Source organism: Sus scrofa, chromosome 15 (assembly GCF_054392235.1).
Source record: "Sus scrofa isolate SSC_HxYL_T2T_F1_AM1 chromosome 15, Sscrofa_HxYL_maternal_Yorkshire_Landrace_v2.0, whole genome shotgun sequence".
Classification (NCBI taxonomy): domain Eukaryota; kingdom Metazoa; phylum Chordata; class Mammalia; order Artiodactyla; family Suidae; genus Sus; species Sus scrofa.
The window spans coordinates 88,578,131-88,601,673 of NC_139397.1; the positions used below are offsets into that span (position 1 = coordinate 88,578,131).

Consider the following 23,543-nt stretch of genomic DNA (forward strand, 5'->3'; position numbering starts at 1 on the left):
AGGATGATTACATAAATGAAATATGGCAGTCATTGAAAATGAAGTGGCATGAGACTAGGTAATAGCATGCAAAAGTGTCAATGCTGCTTGCTAAGTGGAAAAAAAGCCCATGAAAATGTCCACATAACATGATCCTATATTTATAAATGAAAATATATAAAATGCAAAGAAAAGATCTACATCTGCTTGTCAACAGTGCTTAGATCTGCTTGATGAGATTATGGGTGATTTTTATTGTCTTTGTGTTTATTTTGATCCTCTAAATTTTCTGCCTTGAGTGTGCATCCTTTTTGTACTACTAAAACAAAAGCTTTCTCTAAAGCTTAAGCCTTAAAATACACTGTTAGAAAGAGAAAAGTTAAGAAAGTTAAGAGTAATAAGGTACTTGGCTAACAAGAATTTTTTTAAATGGATACTCTAGTAGGATTATATTCACCTCACAAAGTAATCAAGAGACCGTGACCAGCTTGCCTTTTTTTAAGCTGTTTTTTAAGAAACAAGAAATACTATAACAAAAAAGTGATTATCATTTTACAATTCCAGAAGGGAAGTCATGGTGCATCTTAACTGTCCAGTAGACCACAACATCCCAAACTGTATTCTCAAGATGCTCCTAATAATAGCAGAATTCATTGAGCCATGTTATAGCTCTGTATTGTGATTTCCAGAGGAATAGATCATATTAAAGGCCCTGAGCCATCCTGCAGTAAGTATGTCTGAAAAACATTCATTTAACCCAGTATTTCTCGCAACCCAAAATAATAAGAATGTGGTATAACTCTAGCTAAAAGCACTTTGGAAAAACCTCCTTCTTCAAATTAGAGGAATACATTATTCCTATTGGGAATTTACTTACTTGCTTAGTTGGCTCTCTGACACAAGTGGAAAATAAATAATAATCTTGATTTTTTATAATTGTCCCAGAAACCATGCTCTAAGCTCCCTAGGGACCCAGAGGCATTGACACTTCTCTATTGGTCTGGAATTGACATAGGCCCAGGGAACCATGGAGCCCATTATTGCTGTTGTACATTATGCCTTGAAAACCTTCCAGTTAGTAGAGGGTTTATTCTTCTTTCCTTTCCTATTACCCAAAATGTGAAGTATCCTCTTGAATCTGGCAACATATTGTCTCTATAAAGAATTTCCAAGCATACTAATATCAACCTAACAATGGCACTGAAGATAATTTTCTGAAAGGGCAAATTTGGCAGTGAAATTATGTCATCTCCAAGCTTTTCAATGTATATATTCTTAGCAGCAGCTCAGATATGACATGAGGTGAAGCATCTTGTTATGGGATTTCATAGAAGAACACAGCACAGTAGAGATTGCAAATAATGACTGTGGCTATGGTAACCCAAGGTGAAAAGCACGATTTGCATCACTTTATCACTCCTTAGAGATCCAATTTACACGTTACTGCTGTAACTGGACAAGATGGATATAATCACAAATGACCCACCACAACAGCAAGCCAGATAATTTATAAAAAATCGGTTCAGAAAGACATTCAGGAAAGAATAATTTGAGGATTTGACTGTTGACAACTTGTGAAAAACTTTGAAAAATATCCACCTCAGAAAATTTGCGAATTCTATATTATGTTTCCTGAATTTCTCTTATTAATGCTGAGTTACTGTGTGTATATGGGTGCATTTTATTGTCACCCATAGAAACTTTATTTCTTACTCAGAAAATGTATTTTTAATCTGGAATCATTATAACTAGGCCACGAGTTCAGGCATTAAAATAAGGCAAAATTTTGCCTGGAATGGTATAGTGAAAATGGCCAGGCATAAGAAAAGTTATCATACATTCAGACTACAAAGTACTTTTTGGTGTATCTTTCCAGCACATCACACAAATAGTTCATGTAGAATATGGTTTACTTATCTATGGTATCTCAGCAAAAGGCTCTTGTTGATGCTGCTCTTGGATGATGGATTACTGTTTATGGCTATCTAAAAGCCATTTACTCAGCAATTATTTATTCATCAACTACAGCATTTCTTGTACTATGCTATCATGCTTAGGCATAAGGATAAAGATAGCCATAATAATGAGAGTAATAAAAATAGTTATAAAGCCAGATAAAATCTTTGCCCTTATAGAAGTTACAATTTATCAAAGAGAAACAGTTAAAAGTGGTTAAGGAAACTAGCCTATTGATTGAGGCGTTTTTCTGTATGACATACAATCAACCTAAAATGAAATCAGAGGTGAAGTTAGGAAAGTATCTTGAAGATGAAGAAATGATGAAAGGTATGATGAAGAAGATAAGCAATGACTCCCTTTGCATTCTCAATTATAATCACACTCTTACCAAGAATCCAAGAGTTTGCTGTACTGGACAGCTGCCTATTCTTGGGGAAAAAAAATCAAACAATTTAACACGTTTGTTTCTTTGCAAGTGCTTTCCTCTTATTGACTGTCTCTTCCCCACAAGCAATTGTTATCCTACTGAGATTTCATTTTTAAAATTTGGAAATCTAAGTCAAATTTTCTCTCTTCCATGAATTTAACCCAGTCATACCCATCAACAATTAACTATTTCAGTTATAGTAGCATAATTAAGTCTTCCTTATTTCTTCTCAAATAAATTATGATTAATATAACTATAAGCTCCTTAAAGGCAGGGAATTTTCATTTCAATTTGTATATTTAGTGTAGTATTTATAAATTTTAATCATGAGGTTGTCAAATAGAATGAGTGAATAAGTACAAACAAAAATGTAGTGGTCCATTTCAGTATCACAAAAAGGACAGAGAGTAAGTTGTCAGCCTGTCTCCAGAATTGAGAGAGGCACATGTATGATGCCATGTATAATTGTATAAGTAAATTGACACATCATCGCAAAAAAGAACCAAATGAATTCTCAGCAACTTTTTGAGAGTGTATTTTTGGAGTCCTATCCCTAAAGGAAAGCTGTGTGGTTTTTAGTGAATTCATCTTGGAGAATGGGGCATAAGAGTTACCTGAAAGAAATAATCAGTTGTCATTCAGGGCATCTTGCCCCAAGCAAGATCACAGTAAGAGAGCCAGGTGACATGCAGTCCAAAGACACATGCTATACGTTCTCACATTCCATGGAGAGAGAAAACAGAGTTTCAAACATAATCCTTATTTCAAAAGGCTGCACCTCACATGGGCAGTGCTATGTAGCATTTTACAAAATGAGTACAGCAGGGACTTATTTATTTTATGGTGCTTGGTAGTTCTCTCAAGTAATGTTTAAGTGGCCAGCAATTAATAATAATAGAAATTAAATTTTATATTCCATTTTAAGTCTTACCACGTACCCCCCACACACCTGCCAACCAGCCTAAAAATTAGATCGTCATCTCATTTTATACTTCAAGAAGTAGAGCGAATGGTGTATGCCCTGGGGTTCTCAGCTACAAACAACAGAATCCACTCTCTCAGGTTAAGGAGAAAGGTCCTTATCCAAAGGTGTTAGTTAGTTCATGGACTCTCTGAGAGGACAAGACCCAGGTTTGGTTACTAACCTGTTAGAGCAGCATGGCTATGAACAACATAGCTCACACAGTGCCTGACAATTATTTGGAGCTGTTTTGGAGGACACATCATTGCTTCTACTGCCTCTATTCACCCCTACAGTGTTCGCATTTGGAGGCTGGAAATTCCATCACAGAAGTTCTGGAAGAGACAGGTACCTCTGTCAGTCCATGGGCTTTCCAGTTAATCCAAATGACCAGAAAGCACCTGCCATCTTATGTTGCTTACTCCTGCATCTTTGTCTTGCCCAGAGGCTTCTGATTGGTGGAAACTAGGTCATATGACTTTATCCTAGTTGTAAAGGGACCTGGGAAATTAGTGTGGACTTTAGCTTCTTTTACAGCTGGCCCATTTCCTGGAAGAAAAGCTGTAGCTTTGGAATAGGAAATCAGTTAGCTTATCTACCAAATCTGCCGTAACTAGAGATTTACTTGATTACAGGCACATAGCTAGTAAGTGGCAGAGCCTCAGATGCCAAGTCTTACACTCTTCCCAAAATAAAAATGACTGCTTCATTATGGTAGAGATGAGTAGCTCATCTGGCCTTCAGAACTTAATTAAAATATCCCTTAAGAGCCACTGTTTCCTTTTGACATAGAATTGCATGAGCTCTCAGCATCATTATTGGTTTGGCTTTCTGGATATCTTAATATTGTGAAGGGAGTAGCCTTGCAAACAAAGATGAGCCCTTCATCCTTTCTTCAGTTCTCATTAAAAAATAATAACTTCACATCTACATTATGAAATTATAGATCTCAGGGCCAGAAAGATTCTCAAAGCCATGATAAGAGTCACAGAAGCTATAAGTCAATTTTCTCTGTTTCTCAGATTACTCTATGGGTAATTTTTTATTAGAGGAAATAAGAAAAATAAACATGTAGATTTGTGTTTCAATCCAGGTTTAATCACTCACTAGCTATAAAATATTGGGGCAAATTGCTTAATCTCTTTGGGTCTATTTCCTCTTCTATAAAATGGGAACAAGGAGGCCTGTTTATTAACATTGTTAGCAAGATCTTAAGTAAATTCTAGAGAACAGTATAGATGTGAGCAGAGGCAGGGGAAGCAATGGTGTGTCTTTTAAATATGTAAAATGGGAGTTCCCGTCGTGACGCAGTGGTTAACGAATCCGACTAGGAACCATGAGGTTGCGGGTTCGGTCCCTGCCCTTGCTCAGTGGGTTAACGATCCGGCGTTGCCGTGAGCTGTGGTGTAGGTCGCAGATGCGGCTTGGATCCCGCGTTGCTGTGCCTCTGGCGTAGGCCGGTGGCTACAGCTCCGATTAGACCCCTAGCCTGGGAACCTCCATATGCCGCGGGAGCGGCCCAAGAAATAGCAACAACAACAACAACAAAAGACAAAAGACAAAAAAATAAATAAATAAATAAATAAATATGTAAAATGTATGAATAAATAGTTATTTGTAAAGTGCTTTATATAGTCCTAACAAATAGTAAGTAATGGTTAAATAGAAACTATTATTTAAAATATTATTTCAATACTTAAGGTGATAATCTTGATTTCATAACTGTTAATAACCATGTGCCAGGATAATCTATCCAGTCATAAAAATGGTTACAGTATTTACCGAAGAAACATAATGTAGAACAGCAAGTGAGATTTTTCTCCTCTGGTTTCTGATGGTTTTACATTTGTATGGTTCCATGTGTTTTTTTTTTTTTTTTTTTTAAAAAGACTCCTTTTACAACTGACCTGTTTCCAATTATACTTAAAGATCTTTCCCAAATTCTACTTTTACAAAACTTCCAAACTGTCTGATGGGTTTTCAAATTATATAATAAGGGGAAAGGAAAGCAAATAGCTTGAAATCTCTTAGAAAAGTCACCTGTACCATCTGTCTATGACTTACTGAAAAATATAACTATAAAATGCAGTCTTTAAACAAAAAATAGCCTCAGAATTTCATGGAAAGTCATCTCTAATGGGCCAAGTAAAAACATGCTTTGAATAGGACTTTACAACATTTTAACAGTTGCAGAAACAGCCTGACATTGCAAATATAATGAAAAGTAAAACCTCTCATATGCATTGGTGAACAAAAAGCACAGAATCATTTTTTAATTTTTTGTGTTATTAGCAAAACCTGTCCTATACGCCTTTTGAGTTTGTCTATTATGCAAACATCCCTGTTTAAGAAACTGGACTTAAATGCTTGTGTTCTGAAATACATTATCTACAACAGGGATAAAAAGCAAAAAGCAGCAGGAAGGCAAATGTGTCCCTGCTTTTGTACAGATTTACATGTTTATCCTGCCTGAGAGAGAGAGAATAGTGCTGAAAATGGGAAGAGATGTCAAGGTTGTAGGTCTCTGTGCCACCTTTCTGGTGAATACTGTTGGAAAGTTAACAGCAGAAGCCTTTTCTCAAAAGAATGGCTCCTCACATGATGAGACTGACAGAGGGCACTGAGTCCTGCTTTGAAGTATGTACAGAGCAGGCAGAAGAGGGATGGAGAGAAGAACAAAGGACCACCAGGAAGGTGAGCAGAGAAACAGGAGAATGCAGGAGGAAGAAATCCTAGGCTAGAGCTGAAAGAGGAGAGGGAGCAAGTGTATGAAAAGCAGCCAAGAACAGAGAGAACATCACATGGCATCTTGAGAACCTACAAGAGTTAAATGGCTGAGGAAATGGAGAAAAGCAGGAGGAAGCAGTCAGTTAGGGGCTCTGGATATGAAACAAACGAGAAAAACATGACTCTAATTGAATGTGCTGCCAGGATCAAGAAGAGATTTTCTTGTTACTCTTGTCATTTCTCTAAGCAAAGGCAGATAAGCACTTGTGAAGACAGAAGAGGAGCTGGTGGAAATGGAAAGGCTGCAAACACCAAACCTAGAAGAGGCCATACTCAAGGGTGTTGAGAAGATATGGACCAGTGGCAACATTTCTGATTAGTGAGGATTAATGCAGTTTTGTTTGTTTGTTTTCTTTTTTGGCCACACCCACTGCTTGTAGAAGTTCCCAGGCCAGAGATCAAATCAGAGCCACAGCTGTGGCAATACCAGGTCCTTAACCCACTGTGCCACAGCAAGAACTCCTAATGGAGTTTTTAAACTAAGAGAGATTTTTAGGGGGCATGAGGGAATGTTTCCAAAGAGATTTCATGGCAGAGCTACAACTTCTCTTGTCCCGGAGACAAATTGTCTTAGTCCCTCTGAAAAGGAGACCTTACCCCAGAACATTTAAAGGCACAGGGGTAAAGAAGAAAGATGACAGGCAACAGTGGGGGGGTTAGGCAGTGGGGAGAGAGAATGGAGAAATGACACACAAATGAGAATTGAACCCAAAGCCCATGGGAGAGATTAATATTGTAATCCCTGCCCGTGGAATCCAAGCTAGAGGTGTTCAGGGCAGGCTCATACAGATTCAAGAGCTATGTGAGGTTGATTGAAGTGCTTCAAGGCACCAGTAGGGTAAAAATTGGCAGGCTGGGTCTAACCATTGGGGAAGTAAGAATATTTAGCAAAAAAAAAAAGGAAGTTGTAAACAGTAGTCAGTTTACCAATTATTTTCAAATTTTTGAGATTTGACCCTTGCACTGACCCTGCAAAGTATGTCCAGATGTTCTCATTCTCATTTTATAGATAAGGAAACAAGGCAGAGAGATGTACTGAGTTCAGAACCCATGACTAAAAACTGGAAGTTGAATCCAGTTCTTCCAGTGCCATAAGATTGACTGCCTATGGAATAATTTCCACCGAGCATACACATGAAATTATTTAGGGCTCTTATGTATTCCAACAAAGTGATATTGTATAAAGGGGCATTCGAGTTAGAAAGGGAAAATAAAAATTGCAAGTTCTCATCCATATATTATCAGTCACTGCATGGTACTTACATCATTCTTTGAAATAGGACCTAAAATAATATAACATCTCCCTGATGAGCCATCAAAGAACTATCTCTCGTTAGTCTTTCTATATTTTAGATAGTACATAAACTAACATCTTTCTGGTTTCTATAAGCAGCTGTCTATATCAGCCGCCATCCCCAAAAAAATAGTGGGCCAAGTGAAAACTCTTTTTGGTATCATATAGCTCATCATTTTTAAATTCTCCCAGCTGCTGTTTGTATTAGTAGGATGTCTTTCCTCGCATGCTCTTCCACAATTGTAATAAAACATCCTGGCATTTCCTTTCCCAGTGGAGAAGCCCTAACAGAGACCCGACCACATTACCAGGCTCCCAAGCTCCTGTGATTAAATAAGTGATTGCTCTGCCCATCTTTAAAAATGTATCTCATATAAGGCCACCAAGACACAGTATCCATCATTGCAAAGGAAGCCAAGCATTTATTTTAAATAATGAGATATCCTCGTTCTCATTTTTCCCTGAGAGGATTGTAGCCATGTTTAAAAATTCCCTGAATTCTAGAACTAGGGCAACGCATTGATTTGAAGAAAGCTATAATCTTTCCTTCTAATTTGAAGTGCACGTTTTCTGCAATGAAAGAGAGTGTAGCTTGCAGAATAGCAAGAGCCCTAAGCCCACACAAAGGCATCCTCATCCCAACCACTCCTCTCTCGAGTTGGCTCCATTCTTCTGGATGCAGGGATTTACAAAGACCTTTTCAATAAATTTCAAGGTATATTGAACTGAAAGGAGAAAGGTTCAAATAATTTCTTCCAGATGGGGGAGGGAAGTGATTTCAACTGCCAAGTCAATTTCAACGCATATTACTTTTTGCTTTTTGCCACTTTCTCGTTGCAAGTGATCCGCGGGGTAAGTTCAATTATGGGATCTCTTTGAAAGGATTCACAATTAAATTTTTTAAAAGGAACATATTAGCTCTTTGTCTTTCTGAGCCGGAGGAGTCAGAACACCTACTTCTACAAGCATTCAGGGATTTCAGCATCTGTGGGTACGGTACCTTCTATGGCCAACGAGGCTTACTTCAAAGAAAGGCTGGGAGAGAAAGCCAGCCCTCTGTGATTTGGAGAGATAATAAGTTAGCAAGCTGTATCACATAATGGTTTATGAAATTCTTCCTTCAAGGACCATTATCTAGTGTTAATAGCGCTTTATTTCTTCCTCTCCCGTGCTTATTTAGAGCATAATTACAAGAGAGCAAGAGGAAAGGAGGGAGTTAGCCGTCAAAATAACCGTTCACCAAATTAATGCAGCTGAGTAGACTCTCTGGCCTGTGGGGCTCCTTTATCAATTAGTTCTGTTGCGGACTGAGTTCCCATATTTCCCCACAGAATGAAGGTTCTTTGATTTCACTGATTCACCAGCTCTGAGGAAATCATTTGAGAAAAAAACATTTTTCAGAACGAATCTCTTTGACCGCTCTCACTCTCGTGATGTGCTGTATAGCCAGCTTCTCATTCATTTAAAAAGCATTTCATAAGGACTAGTATTAAGCCCTTTCTCTCTCTCTCCCTTTCTAAATTTTGGTCTTCTTTTCATCCCTCTCTTTTAACTGGTTAAGAATGGGCTTATTTATTTCAACCGGTTTATCTTTCTACACCATGGTTTTAAAATTAACTATGTGGGGAGTTCCCGTCATGGCGCAGTGGTTAACGAATCCAACTAGGAACCATGAGGTTGCGGGTTCGGTCCCTGCCCTTGCTCAGTGGGTTAACGATCCGGCGTTGCTGTGAGCTGTGGTGTAGGTTGCAGACGCGGCTCGGATCCCGTGTTGCTGTGGCTCTGGCGTAGGCCGGTGGCTACAGCTCCGATTCGACCCCCTAGCCTGGGAACCTCCATATGCCGCGGGAGCGGCCCAAGAAATAGCAACAACAACAACAACAACAAAAGACAAAAGAAAAAAAAAAAAAAAAAAGACAAAAAAAATAAAATTAAATTAAATTAAATTAACTATGTGGGAGTTCCCATTGTGACTCAGTGGGTTAAGAACCCAATATAGTGTCCATGAAGATGAAGGTTCAATCCCTGGCCTCGTTCAGTGAGTTAAGGATCTGGCATTGCCGTGGCTGTGGTGTAGGCCTCAGCTGGAGCTTCAATTCGACCCCTAGCCTAGAAACTTCCATATGCCATAGATACAGCTGTTAAAAAAAAAAATTAAACTAAAATAAATAAAAATAAAAATAAATTAACTCTGTGGCTTTTAATGTTAAAACCATTTTTGTAGTGCCCTGTAGAATCCTAATATTCAAATTGGCTCTTAATAATAGAAATTCTGGTAATTTGAGGTGACCCAGGAGAACTGTCCTTATTCTCTAAAAACCAAGTCAGTAGTTCATGAAAACTTGCCACAGCCCTGACATAGCTTTCTCAACTAACTAGCATTTTTAAGAGGTAGGGCATACTCAAAGGAAGGAGAAGTGGCCAGGGCAAAGGGCTGCTTGAATAAAATAACTAAGCTGTGCCATATTTTTCACAGGGTCTTAAAAATAATCTGAACTAGGCTTTAAAAAAAAAATGTAAAACCAAACCAAACTTTGTGTGCCATTTCACATGCTTGTGTCATCCTCCTTTGCGTTGCTAATTACAAATTGTTCTTCCTTTAAAAGCTAATTTACCAAAACCAAAGAATTTACCTGCTTAAATTAAGGAAATGTGTGGAGGAGTGAAGTCTTCTAGGGCCAAGTAGTTCCTTTTGTTTCTAACCAGGGAAGTAGTTGTTATGGATGGGATGATGTCTCTCCAAAAAGACACGCTGAGGTCCTAGCCCTTGAACCTCAGAATGTGACTTTATTAAGAAAGACGGTTTTTAAATGAGGTCATTGGGGGGGGCCCTAATCTAATATGACTGGTGTCCATATAAAAGGGGGACATATGGACATGGAGACACATACAGGGAGAACGCCAAGTAAAGATGAAGGCAGAAATCAGGGTGAGGCAGCTACAACCCAGAAGCAGCAAAGATGGCCAGCAAACCCCCAGAAGCTCAGATTGAGTCATGGTACAGAGTCCTCCTGCAGAGTCCCCAAAGGAAGCCAATCCTGCCAACATCTGCTCAGACTTCGAGCTTTTAGGACCAAGAAACAATACATTTACATCATGTAAGCTCCCCACTTTGTGTTACTTTGTCACAGGAGCCCTAGCCAACTAGTGCAGTGGATAACTGACATCTCTAGAAGCTGAGGGCATTTGCAGGAGTGGATGGAATGGCCATAGCTGAGAAACATAAAGCTCAGAAAATCAAAAAAATAAGAGAGGGTCAGAGGTCAAAAACCAAAGGAATGCTTCTAAGGAAGCATTAATCCCAAAGAGCCAAAGAAACAAAAACTTAGTAAAAGATTCAAGGCTAAACCAGAAAGAGCAAGACATCCTATTCTCAGCTCAAATGTCACCCTCTCAGAGAGTGACCACTTTTCTAAAGTAGACCCTCCCCCTTCCACCTCTGTTCAGTCTCCCCTTTGCGTGACTTTATTTACATCAAACAGCACTTACCGCCACCTGAAAGCATTCTCTTGCATTCATTTATCATGTGTTTAATTTCTCCTGAAAAATAAGCCCCCCATCTGTCTTACCAGCTTGTAGACCAGTGTCTAGCATCAGCAGGTGTTCAGTGCATCTCTGACGAGCAAATGAAGGAGGTGTTGTACTCCTTGAGACACCGGAGTGTGGAAGCTGGCCATTTACCCTGGCCATTTGCCTGCAGCCTTGCCCGGGGGTGTAGGGCAGCTGGAATAATTGTCAAGCTAACTCAGTGGTAACCCACTAAAGCCTAGGAAATCAGGGTCGACTCATGTCTGCCTGAACCATGATGGAGAAGGACAGGAATTTGACACCCAAACTATGCACAGGTCACCCAAGGGACACTACGTACTTGCTTCTAAGACTGACCTCTGGCCATACAATGGAACTTTTAGCAAATTTAGGGGCTTTTAAAAAGAATTAATTACTCAAAATAACAGTCTATCCATCATGTGATTTCTAGGAGAAACATGTGCTTCTTAAATTGAAAATTCTGCTCCATTAACTTCCTGAAAGGTGAAGGTGGGTGGTTACTGAAGGGTTCTGTAATGAGGAAATCTGTGATACAGCAGTGCCCCTTGGTGGAGGGGAGGGAGGAATATTTCAGATGTTCTAGTTGAATGTTTCTATGTGAAGTGATGTCATGGATGACATGTTAATGTGTCATCAGTGTCTGTGGCCGTGGTAGGGCGCTAAAAGGAATAACAAATGCTATATGTGCAACTTTCTCTTTTACTGGTACATTAATATGTCTGTTAAATAGTTTTTTTTTTTCCCAGTCTTGTAAAACTGGAAGAACCCTCTGGAGGATTCTGTTTTGTGACACTCCGCTTCTTCTCCAGAACTTCTCAGCTGACCGATTTTCTTAACTTTTTCAGTGGACCTTTGGTTCTAAGTTTTCCAGAAAGAAAATAGAATTCTCTAACAGGAAAATCTGAACAGTGTAGTCACTAAACCAAAAACATGTAGTCACTAAAGCAATCCTATGTTTTAGAAGAATCGATGGCGTATGTGCCTGGATATCAAATCATGAACTGATAAACTGACAGTCTTCTTGCTAATCACCATCAGAACCTGCTCTTTGTATCCTAATACCATCTGCCCATGTAATGCTCCTTCCCTGGAAATACAAACAATTAAAACCTATAATGTATTGGAAGTAAAGCAGATGTAATTTTTTTCCCTTATTTTATACTAAGGCTACTGAGGCACAGAAACCACAGTGCAAGTTAAAAGCACTCAAGGCATTGAAACATGGACATCTGGCCCAGCAACTACTTCATGCAACAGGTAGGAGATTGCTCTTTTGAGTTAAATGCACCAGTCTACCCTCTCCTGTCTTTTCCTATGTTACTGGTCCACAGGCATATTTTTGTGCTCGTTTGGCCACCTGAGAAATCTGCTTGGTTGTGGGCAAAAAGGACATTTGTTTGAGCACCCCTTGCTGTAGACCCACATTATCCTTGGCTGCTCTTTAGATTCAGGCTGGTTTCTCTTCCTATTTCAAATCCTCTCTCTTTATTGGTGATAACTTGTATTTATTAGTGACTGAGATGTAACACTGTGTCTACATTTTGTTCTTGTCTGAAAAAAAAAGTCAATAGAAAGTGTGATTCTTTCAGTGTGTGTGTGTGTGTAAGTGTGTGTGTGAGAGAGAGATTTGCAGGACTTCAGAGAAAACAGACTATAAAATATTTCTGTATCTCTTCAGCAGTTGCAGCTCCCCTCTTGCCCTCAGCACCTTCAAGCATTAATGTGCTCTTTGCAAATCATCATTTTTTGATGATCAGGGATCCCCACAGAATTGGTATACCGTGGTGTCTAGCAAACCAAAATGAATTTGAAAAAAAATTCAAGCAATGGACATGTATCTAAGAAAATAAACCTGTGGATGACTGGGAAAATAGCAGCCTGAAATGCCCCTTCCACCCTGGATTTTCCCATGCACAATTTTGCCTGTCATCCTGAAAGGCCTTAGGATAATTGGGTTGACTGCTTACCTAGTCACTTACCTGCTGTGCGCAGTCGGCAGAACTGTACCTAGCTCTCCCAACCCTCTCCGCCAGCCCACGTCTCCTGTGTGCTCCATTAGCCTCATGACGAAAATGTCTATCCTCCTGTTTAAATCATTTACTAGAAGTCTTTCCTCAACTGTGAGTTCCTGAGGTGGCCTGTGGGTTCCATTTCTATTGTTCCAATACTTTGCACATACCATTAACCCCCCATCAATAGTGTGACCAGTGGCTCCAGAAGGGAACTTGACATGAGCCTGTTCCAGGTGATGTTTTGGAAGAATCCCTTAACAGCTCAGTAATAGGTGACTCACAGTTTAGTAGGGAAGCATGAAAGGTGACAAGGGCTATACGATGATAAAGGTGGGCTCATAAGGCTCAAATACTTGGCTAGGATAATGGTGGAGAAAGTTTGAATTCTAGTACCATCTTAAGACCCACTCACATCCCTTTGGAATTCAAATGGACTCCATGTCTGTGTATCCCAAGGTAAGAAACCCTTTTCTAAACTCTCCACTGCTGATTCCTCTCACTCCCTTTGGCTTATTTTGTAAAGTTTCAAAGCTTGCTGCACGTCACATCCTTTTTATCAGCTTCAGTGCACATTAGAGTAGAAATCCCCTCCAGAAGACCAAAGATACTGGAGCCTGTATTTAGAGAGTCCTGGCTATGCCTAGAGTCATGCTGCTTGAAGCCATTCTAATATTCATTTAGTTAGAACCATAACTATGCTGAGTTATCGCTAGTCTCATATGGATCATATATTCACAGTCAGCTCTTGCTCAGACAAGAAGATGTGAATTATCTCTGCTGTTGGCCATCATGTTTCTTCATTTCATTATGACAGTTGTGCTTTTCAATCTATAATCCAGCTAAATTCTTTCAGCACAGTCTATACACGTAAGTGCATAGGTTTCTTTGAAGAAACTAATACCCATTATCTCTATCTTTCAAGATACATTTTGCACATTTTGATCTAAGAAGGAAAAGACCATTTTTGACATGAATGGATATTGTAACCAGGCATATTTATTTTAACTGACATGATAGCAGCTGAAGTTCTAGAAAGGATTAGGGTTCTGAAGAACAACTTTTTAATTTGAACACCAAATAAAGCACTCCGTCACATCTCCATTGAATTTGTGCCCCCCAGCTCAATGATCTCTTTTATTATACTCCTGTCATGTTTATATGCAAGTGTAACAAAGTAAAAAGATTTAAAAGGGGACAGTATAATTTCACCAAGGGAACATTGTTCAATTGTTGAAAACCATTTAGGTCAGCTCCAGAATGAATGCTGCCCCTGTCTGGAGGGCCCTGGTCTCCATGCACCGGGAATAAGGTTATTCTCCAATACAAAGCATCACAGAAAACTGAAAAGTGAACTAACACTTGTGAAAACTTAAGGGAAAGTGAGGAAAAGCTGGGAACTACTTCTAAGTCAGAGCCAAGGGAGACAATTTCAGCCAAAATTTTTCAGTGGTGATCAGCATGTTTTCAAGTATAAGGCTAGGAAAGCAAGGAGATATTGAGAACTGATTACTTCAACAGAGTGAAACACAAAAGCTTAGACTTGGGAAAAATGGAAGATATGAGGCCATGTGTCAGACTTTCCTGGTTGAAAGAAGACTTTAGGGTCAGAAAGTATTGAACTACAAAGGAGGCCTCTTGTGAAGAGGAGGAAACTTTTTTAATATTCAATTTCCCTTATATTCATCTAGAGTTTATCCTCTGTAGGATATTTGCTAATCGGGTATGAATATCCATAAACAACTTCCATCAAAGGGAGAAAAAGTAGGAAGCATGTGTCAGGGAGTTTTCAGTCCTGATGGAAGTGAATGCCTATGTTTATTTTAATCATTATGAGTAATTCTTATACCCTTATTATGTTTATTTGAGGATGTGAAATGACTGGATAAATCTGAACAAGTGTACTTTGTTGATTTTTGCAGAGTTAAGAGGAAGATTTAAGAGGCATGGACCCTTGCATCAGGTTTGGAGGAAAGTAGAGTGAACACAGAGAGGCCAGACGACCACTGAGACCCATGGACAGTCCCACACTCACACTTCCCTATCGAACTTTAAGATTTCCCAGTAATATGCTGCCTTTGCCAAATGAAAAGAAACTAATGCCAAGAAGGCACACTCTTCAGTATTGGGAATAGAAGTGCTCTCAGGACAATGGCTTCAAAGGTGTCCTGCTTATATGTTTTGACAGTTGTGTGCTGGGCCAGCGCTCTCTGGTACTTGAGTGTAACTCGCCCTACTTCTTCCTACACTGGCTCCAAGCCGTTCAGCCATCTAACGGTTGCTAGGAAAAATTTCACCTTTGGCAACATAAGAACTCGACCCATAAACCCCCATTCTTTTGAGTTTCTTATCAATGAGCCCAACAAATGTGAGAAAAACATTCCTTTCCTCGTCATCCTCATCAGCACCACCCATAAAGAATTTGATGCCCGCCAGGCAATCCGGGAGACCTGGGGGGATGAGAACAACTTTAAGGGGATCAAGATCGCCACCCTCTTCCTCCTGGGCAAGAACGCGGATCCTGTGCTCAACCAGATGGTGGAGCAAGAGAGCCAAATCTTTCACGACATTATTGTGGAGGACTTCATTGATTCCTACCATAACCTGACCCTCAAAACATTAATGGGCATGAGATGGGTGGCCACTTTCTGTTCGAAAGCCAAGTACGTCATGAAGACTGATAGTGACATTTTTGTCAACATGGACAACCTTATTTATAAGCTGCTAAAGCCCTCCACCAAGCCAAGAAGAAGGTATTTCACCGGCTATGTCATCAACGGAGGGCCCATCCGGGACGTCCGCAGTAAGTGGTACATGCCCAGGGATTTGTACCCCGACAGTAACTACCCACCCTTCTGTTCGGGGACCGGCTATATCTTTTCAGCTGATGTGGCTGAACTCATTTACAAGACCTCCCTCCACACAAGGCTGCTTCACCTTGAAGACGTCTATGTGGGATTGTGTCTTCGAAAGCTGGGCATACATCCTTTCCAGAACAGTGGCTTCAATCACTGGAAAATGGCCTACAGTTTGTGTAGGTATCGCCGAGTTATCACCGTGCATCAGATCTCTCCAGAAGAAATGCACAGAATCTGGAATGACATGTCAAGCAAGAAACATCTCCGATGTTAGGATTTTTACCAATGTAAATACATTTTCTTTTCTTTTTTAAGAAACGAGGCCTAGAGTATAGGTGTTTTACAGGTGTCACTGGGGAAATGAACTGGTGAAGGGGTTTTGTAAAAAGAGTTTTTCTTCCCACTCCGAGTTCCTTTCTTAGATTCCCAATTTACACATGCTAAGCTCTGATCATAGAAATAATACATGAGTTTAAAGGGCCAGATTTCACTCTCAGGTCCTAAGGTAAATTGCATTTATCTCAAAAAGCAACTTCCTAACAACTGCTAGGATTTACATACTTTGCATCTGAGATAAAAATCTGGTTCTGGGAAACCAGAACTCATGGCAGTGTCTTCATATTCTCTCTGCAAAAGTGAATACATAAGTAAATAACACTATATCCAAAAACAATTTAGAAATAATGCACAGTCAGGGAGACACACTGGATGTGATCACTAATATTGTACCTGCTGTTCCATTGACTTTCTATGTATGTTGCCATGTAATGTGTACAGTGTTTGCAGTTACACCAAGAAATGAACTTAGTACTGGCAGGGAGGCTGCAGTTAAATGGGAATATAAACTTGAGAATCAAACATTCTTTATGTTTGGAAGACAGCTTTGCTTACTCATCTAAGAATTAAACCTGGTCAGTGGGTGGAATGTATATAAAATGCCACTTAACAAAATAAACAGGGGAATTTTTTTTTTTTCACTCTTTCAGAACAAACATGACCTGGTGCCTCCAAGGAGACTTTGCCAAATGTAATCTCATCTGCTTCCCTCCATATAGCGTCGCTAAGTACATTTTACAGTTTCTGGCTCAGGCAGGCCCGTGTATAGAAATAAGTTGGTAGGGGGCCAGAAGGACAATAAATAACAAAGAGAAAATACAAATTTATGTATGCATTATAATTAACATAACCTTAGCACTAGTGTCAGATGCCCCTTCCTCATAGTTGCAAAGCATGTGAGAAAACCATTTGAACAGGTAGCAATGTTATTGAAGGTTTTATCCCAACTGTTGATAGATGTCACTCCCCAACATCCAAAATATCCAAGTACCTCTAACAGCAGTGCTGTTTGAGGGGGTATTCTAGAAGCTTTGTGCTTGAGGTTTATAGGAAGGAAGGGCAGGGAAGCTTGGGTTCAAGTTCTGTTGCTGCCATCATGTGGGTCATGTAAGCAGGCATCATCACCTTACTGTGCTTCAACATTCTCATTGATAAAATAGCTGGAAAAACACCTACCTCACAGGTACTGTGAGAGCAAATCACATTTGCTAAGTATTTTGAGATCTTTAGTTTCAAAGGTGCTACATAATGCAGTGTGCCATGCATTATGCTAAATGCTAAAATAATTAAATAATTACAGTGATGGTCACCAGTAGTAATAACATCATCTTAGTATAAGATCTGCCAAAATCAAGATCAAATATAAACGATGAGTGTACCTGATTCTTCTAAGACTTTGAGTCTTCCTTGAATATGTTAGGTGTTTTGGGAAGCTTCAATTGCTCTGTCATTTCTTCTGGTTTCCATGAAGAAGTTGTTACTTCAGTGCATTGCCTTGATAGCCCTGGTGCCAAAACGGAAGGCAGCTGCCTTTCTCTGGGGAAAAGCCTCTGGCAGGGGTGTATTACAGTCATTGAAGCACATGCTTTGTAAAATGTTTCACATCAGCTTAGATCTCAGGAAACATTTGATCTGAATTCTCACTAAGAACTTTGAGGACTGGTAGAGCTCATCTACCTCTGGCAGAAGAAGAATAGACACTCAGCAAATCCACACACTGCACATTTCTATCATTCATTAGAAAGCTTCTGTTTGTTTTCGTTCAAAGAAAGCTCCACACCTGAAAGAGTATACCTTTTTTTTCTTTCTTTAACCCTGACCTTTGCAAGCCCCCCTAGGTGTTGATAGCAAACAGGTAGACAAAAATGTACAAACGGAACTCATGGCTTATTTCTGAAAACACTGCAACTCTGATCTCCAGCCCAAGAGAACCCAATAGGAGACAGGCCTTCCTATTCCTTAATACATCTTCATCTTAAGTCAGCAGGACTGCTGAGTTTTACTAGAAAATAGCACTAGGTAGCCCGGGGAGAGATGGAGCAGGCCAAATCGAGCCACCATCCAATCCCCAATGCTCAACTGCTGTGAATTCCAGTCACTGGAAAGGTCTCACGACTTTGAACTTGGTTCACCTGTCAATCACATAGTCGAATCAAGGATCAGTCTCCTACTGACATCTTGCATTTCCCTCACGATCAGTCGAGCCACCTTTGGTGTCAAGGACTTGCACATTAAAAACATAATATGTGTACATCTGTGAATTGTTTTATATATGTGTGTGCGTGTGTACATAATGAATAGAGCCCTAATCTTTAAGAGGAGCAAAAATCACAGAATCACATCTTAAAGAACTATTTCCTAACTTTTTTATGCTAGGTAGTACCCATGTGACAAACATGTAAATATTCATCAAAGACCACATGTATATATTTTAAAGGCATTTTTTCTTCTCCCCAGCTGTACGTATAACTAGAATCTGCTTGCTGTGTACATTTTCTTCTGCATGAAGTTTGGTGAGGCGAGGCCATTTGTCCAGTATTTCAATATCCTAAAGCATGTTTGCCCTTTGTTTTTTGAATGTTCCAAAATGTTTAATTGATCAGGAAAAAGCCCTAATTTTCTGCTTTTCTTAACTTCATGACACTGACCAAATTATGATTTCAGTGATTTGTTAAGCCATTTTTAAATTTATCATCTCTTTGACATAAAATAGTTTCAGACAACATTGTACCGAGAGTCATTCAGACAATTTTTACAAAAACTTTTTGACTGTCCCCTCACATGTTTTGTTCATTATGCATTGGATAACAAAAGGTATTCAACACTTTGTGTCTACACTCTTAAATTTTCATTTAAAATTTTATTTTTCAAAAAAAAACTTTTAATTTTTGGTGGCTAGTTTGTGTGGCTTTGTGTCTTCTTATATTGGAACAAATGCTCTTTTCAATATACATTATTGTATTTTAAATAACCAGAATCAAACAATGAAGATCATTTTTGATTTGGAATAAATTCAGAAGAACAAAACCCCTTTGCGTGATGTGATATGGGGGAAAGAAACTCTTTACGGAGAAGCTAAGGAAGGAGTTTTTTTCAATCAAATCTCTTCTATCAAAAGACAATGGAATATTTACATAATGCATCTGGGATTCATTTTCTACCTTTCCTAATACGTGGGTTTAGTGGGGGAATTGATTACATCATTTCTTCTGTAAAGGTGAAGATAGTTTTTATAAGCAACAAAGTAACTTGTGAATGAAAGAAGTAATTTACTAGAAACGCTTGTTGATAATAATTGACATTTAGGTATATCATTATATATGAGTGATTGTATTTATGTATTTATTTGTCAAAATTGTACATACTATTTCACCAAACGTAATTGTCTGTAAAAGTGCACTCTCCAGGTTTGTAGTACTACTTAGGGTTACATGGGTTGCCAATCAAGCTGCTAATCAGAATATTATTTTTTGTATCAATGTTATAAAACTGAAAAGTGACAAATAGATGCTGAAAAACGCCTTTACATTCAGTTTCTTCACTTTCCTCATGAAATGTAAACTGTTGATTGAAAGCACGATGCTAATGTATAAGCCCATCTGTCATGAGGAAGATTATGGTTCCATAAAGCTGATTTTTTTTAAGCCACTGGGACAAATAAACAGAAGGAGAACATATTTTTCACTTTGCTTCTTTTCTGAAAGAATCTCTTTGGTGAGCTGTGATTACTGTAATTAACCAATGCCCTGTCATATCATTAACCTTCCCTGAAACCTCAGGATTGGTGAGAGTTCAAACCATTTGGATCTCATCTCCCAGAGCCTAGAACAAATTAGCAGTCAACTCAGAGGTGACTTTGTTTAGTAGATTATGTGCTACTCAAGGATTTAGGAAACTATTATTTCCCTTTCCCCTTGGCAGCCTCACAAACTTCTCCATGTTAAATTCTATGGGTTGAACACGCCAACAAACTCCAGTCCAGAGGGTATTATATTGATAATGTGCTTGGCGAATTAGGATATGGCAAATCTAAGACAAAATTCCCATTCTCATGTTTCATCCACATGTATCCTTTGGAATATTACATACTCTTTAAAAGTTTGATGGGACTAGAAAAGTGCTGGCCAGGCATTCTTTATGGCTGACAGGTAGATGCTGATTGCTAATGGCTGCCTTTGCATGTATGAGACTAATAGGTATTTTAGAGACAAAAGTTCAGAAGTTGCTTTTATTATCAATCCTGATCTAAATAGGTTTTCACTTTTTAATGGAAATTTTACTTTGGATAGGCTACCCCTGTACCTTGGAATTAAAAAAGGTGAAGCCTATCAGGTGAGTTGAAATGTGAGTAAAATGATGGAAACATGAAATGATAGATTTATTCAGTGTGACTTTTTAAAAGAACCAGCATCAAGAGCACTGTTCTAAAAGTATGGTCCCCAGAGTTCCCTCTGTGGCTCAGCAGATTAAGAACCCTACATAGTCTCTGTGAGGATTCAGGTTTGATCCCTGGCCTCACTCAGTGGATTAAGGAACCAGCATTGCCACAAGCTGCAGCGTAGGTCTCAGGTGTGGCTCAGGTCTGGTGTTGCTGTGGCTTATGGTGTAGGTCTCAGGTACTGCTCTGATTCAGCTCCTAGCCTGGGACCTTCCAAATGCCACAGGTGCAGTCTTAGAAAGAGAAAAAAATTTATTAATTAAAAAAAATAATAAAAGTATGGTCTCAAACAATGAGCAACTGTGTCAAGTGGGAATTTGTTAGCAATGCAAATTCTTGGGCCACTTCAGAAACTTAGAGGTGTGGCTCAGTATTTTAACAAGCCCTTTAGGTGATACTGATGTGCCCTAAATGTGAGAACATTTATCAAGAGCAGGGATTGGCATCCTGCCCGCTGCAAACCACATCTAGTTAAGGATGGGTTCCCGATGAACATCTGCAATAACTCGATGATAGCAGACACTAACATTGAACCCCAATTAAGCAAAATATTTCCCAACAGGAGGAATTCTGATTTTCTCATTGGTAGATGTGTACTGCCAAAAAAAAAAAAAAAAAAATTCTGCTCAATTACTATTTTATTATATTTTTAATCTCATCAATGAGAAATTGCCAAAATGTGTTGCTTGTTGTATATGTACTTATGTACTTTTCTCTATCTTCAGCTTCGCCTCTTGACCTGCAAAACTTAAAAGATTTATTATCCGGTCCTTTACAGGAAAAGTTTCCCAACCTCGACTTAGAGAAACAGGAAAACATCTGAAAAAGGAGCTACAGACAAAATTCCCCCAGCTGGAAATAAGTCACATGGATAAAGCATACTGGAATTGTCTCCATGCAGCCAGGGACATGACAATAGAGTCAGGATAATGAATTGCATTAAAAACCGACAGCTGCATGTATTTTTAAAATATTTCCTCTTTCTCTCTCAGAGTGATTCTTTAAAATTATAAAACTTGATTCTAATTGTAACAATTACTCAAAGCTTAATTAATATATTGCTTAAAGATGTGTGGGTATTAGACCTAAGAGGGTGGGTTTCATATAGCTTGATTATCATAATTATAAGCATTCTATTTTCTCATTTACTTAATTGATTGTCATAGCTTTCCAGATGAATTCATGCTGCTGGAAGAGAATTGAATACATTTCTAAGAAAAAAAAAAAGTGGGCTATTTAGAAAAGCGAGATGTCCCCGAATGTAATCCATGTGAGCATGAAAAATTGCCCTCGATAATATCTCCTTAGCTCTTTGCTGGTTAAAATAGGCATTTTTGTGAAATGAAAACGAAATGAATGAAAAAGCGTTATTGATTCAACTACATCTATAATAACACTGGCGCCACTGTCTCTTCAGCCAGAGGTGCTCAGCGCTCAAGAAAAATTTTCCATTTAGTTTTCCTTATAGAATCTATTAGTTTGGTACATTATGTCGACTATTTGTTATGCCTCTTGCCATGACCTCAGTCCTCACCTGGAGGGAGCGTGGCATGAGAGGTGATTTATTCTCTCTCCGAAGTTTATTCCAGAGCATTTACTCAGCTGGGGCTGCCTGATGTGGCAGGCTGGGCAGACTTACGTGTGGGGGGTTTGTGATGAAGACTATTTTTCAGCAGAGACAAGGATGACCTCACCAAGCATGAGGTGAGGAAAGAGAAACAGCGGAGACTTTCTCCCATTGTAAAGCCTTCAATTTTCAGAGCCCATTCTTCTATTTTGTCTTTCTTTGTTGTTTAATCCTAACAATAGCCCCCATGAGGTAGATGCCGCTATTACCTCAACTGATATATTAAGGAACTAAGGATACAGAATTTTGTAACTTCAAGGGTGAACTCAGACCCTCTGGTATTCAAGACCATGTCCTTAACCAAGGCAGCTGCCTCTAAAAGGTAAGACATATACACCCACACCTAACCACATCCTATGCAACTTGGTGCAATTATTTTAATTTTTAAATTTTTTTTTAAGATGGTTAATTTACAATGTTGTGTCAATTTCTGCTGTATATATGGAATCTAAAATATGACACAAATGAACCTATCTACAGAACAGAAACAGACTCAGAAACATGGAGTACAGATTTGTGGTTGCCAAGTGTGGGGAGGGGGGAGTGGGATGTAGGGTTAGTAAATGAAAACTATTACATTTAGAATGAATATTTTAATTTTTTAATTTGTTTTTAGATTGGATCTTCCCCCCTTTCTTTTTGTGTTATGACTTTTATACTTTAAAATTTTCTGTTTTAAAGTATACTGTTCTATGGGTTTTAATAAATGTGTCTGTTCCAGTAACCACTACTATAGTCCACTATAAAACGGTTCTATCACCCTCCCAAATTCTCTCATGCCCCTTTATAATCAGTCCCCTTCTCCACCCTCTAACTATAACTTATCTGTTTTCAGCCTTCTATTTTACATGATATTTGCATTTCATTGAGTAGCCATCATATATAATATTTAATGTTGTCAATCCTACTTTTCTCTAAGGTAATGTGTCTATCAATTCACATTCTCTTGTGGATCAACTTGATTTTTTGCTTGTATATTTGTTTTGCTTTGCTTAATTTTGCTTTAGAAAAAGTTTTGTTTAGAAAAAGTTTCCTTCCATAAGCCATTATGACAACTTCGTACAAAGAAAAGGAAAAATCTAAAAAGGAAGAGAATAGAAAGAGACCAAAAAAATCTTAACATAATAGTTAAACAACATGAAAGTACAGGTAAAATATTCAGGAATCTTAAAATACGTCACCATTGATCCAATAATATCCAAATCTAATGAATATGAATAAGAAGATAAGTCAAAAAAATCCGTAACTCCACTCATTCTGATCTAGTCCAACTGATGGGGAACTTTAACAGAGCTTCTACCTTTCAGAGCTCACACACA

General features: G+C 38.7%; 1 protein-coding gene and 1 long non-coding RNA gene across 4 annotated transcripts in view; one reads left to right on the plus strand and one right to left on the minus strand.

The window, feature by feature from the left end:
- B3GALT1 (beta-1,3-galactosyltransferase 1) overlaps positions 1-23,302 on the plus strand; it is a 107,269-nt gene extending 83,967 nt beyond the window's left edge. Inside the window, exons 2-4 of one of the 3 annotated variants that reach the window (XM_021075434.2) lie at positions 12,123-12,213; positions 14,888-16,110; positions 16,810-19,836. In XM_021075434.2, the coding sequence (XP_020931093.1) occupies positions 15,117-16,097 (981 nt within the window). In that variant the 5' untranslated portion in view covers positions 12,123-12,213; positions 14,888-15,116 and the 3' untranslated portion in view covers positions 16,098-16,110; positions 16,810-19,836. Of the gene's footprint in view, positions 1-11,702; positions 11,933-12,122; positions 12,214-14,887; positions 16,111-16,809; positions 19,837-21,375 lie in introns of those variants that run through there. The other 2 variants (XM_084999381.1, XM_084999382.1) reach the window with 2 other exon arrangements.
- LOC146395966 (uncharacterized) lies at positions 13,930-20,127 on the minus strand. Its single transcript, XR_014829504.1, has 2 exons — positions 17,539-20,127; positions 13,930-16,057 (listed from the first exon to the last, which is right to left on the minus strand). It is a non-coding gene; the product is annotated as an uncharacterized LOC146395966 (long non-coding RNA).
- Positions 23,303-23,543: the final 241 nt, after the last annotated feature.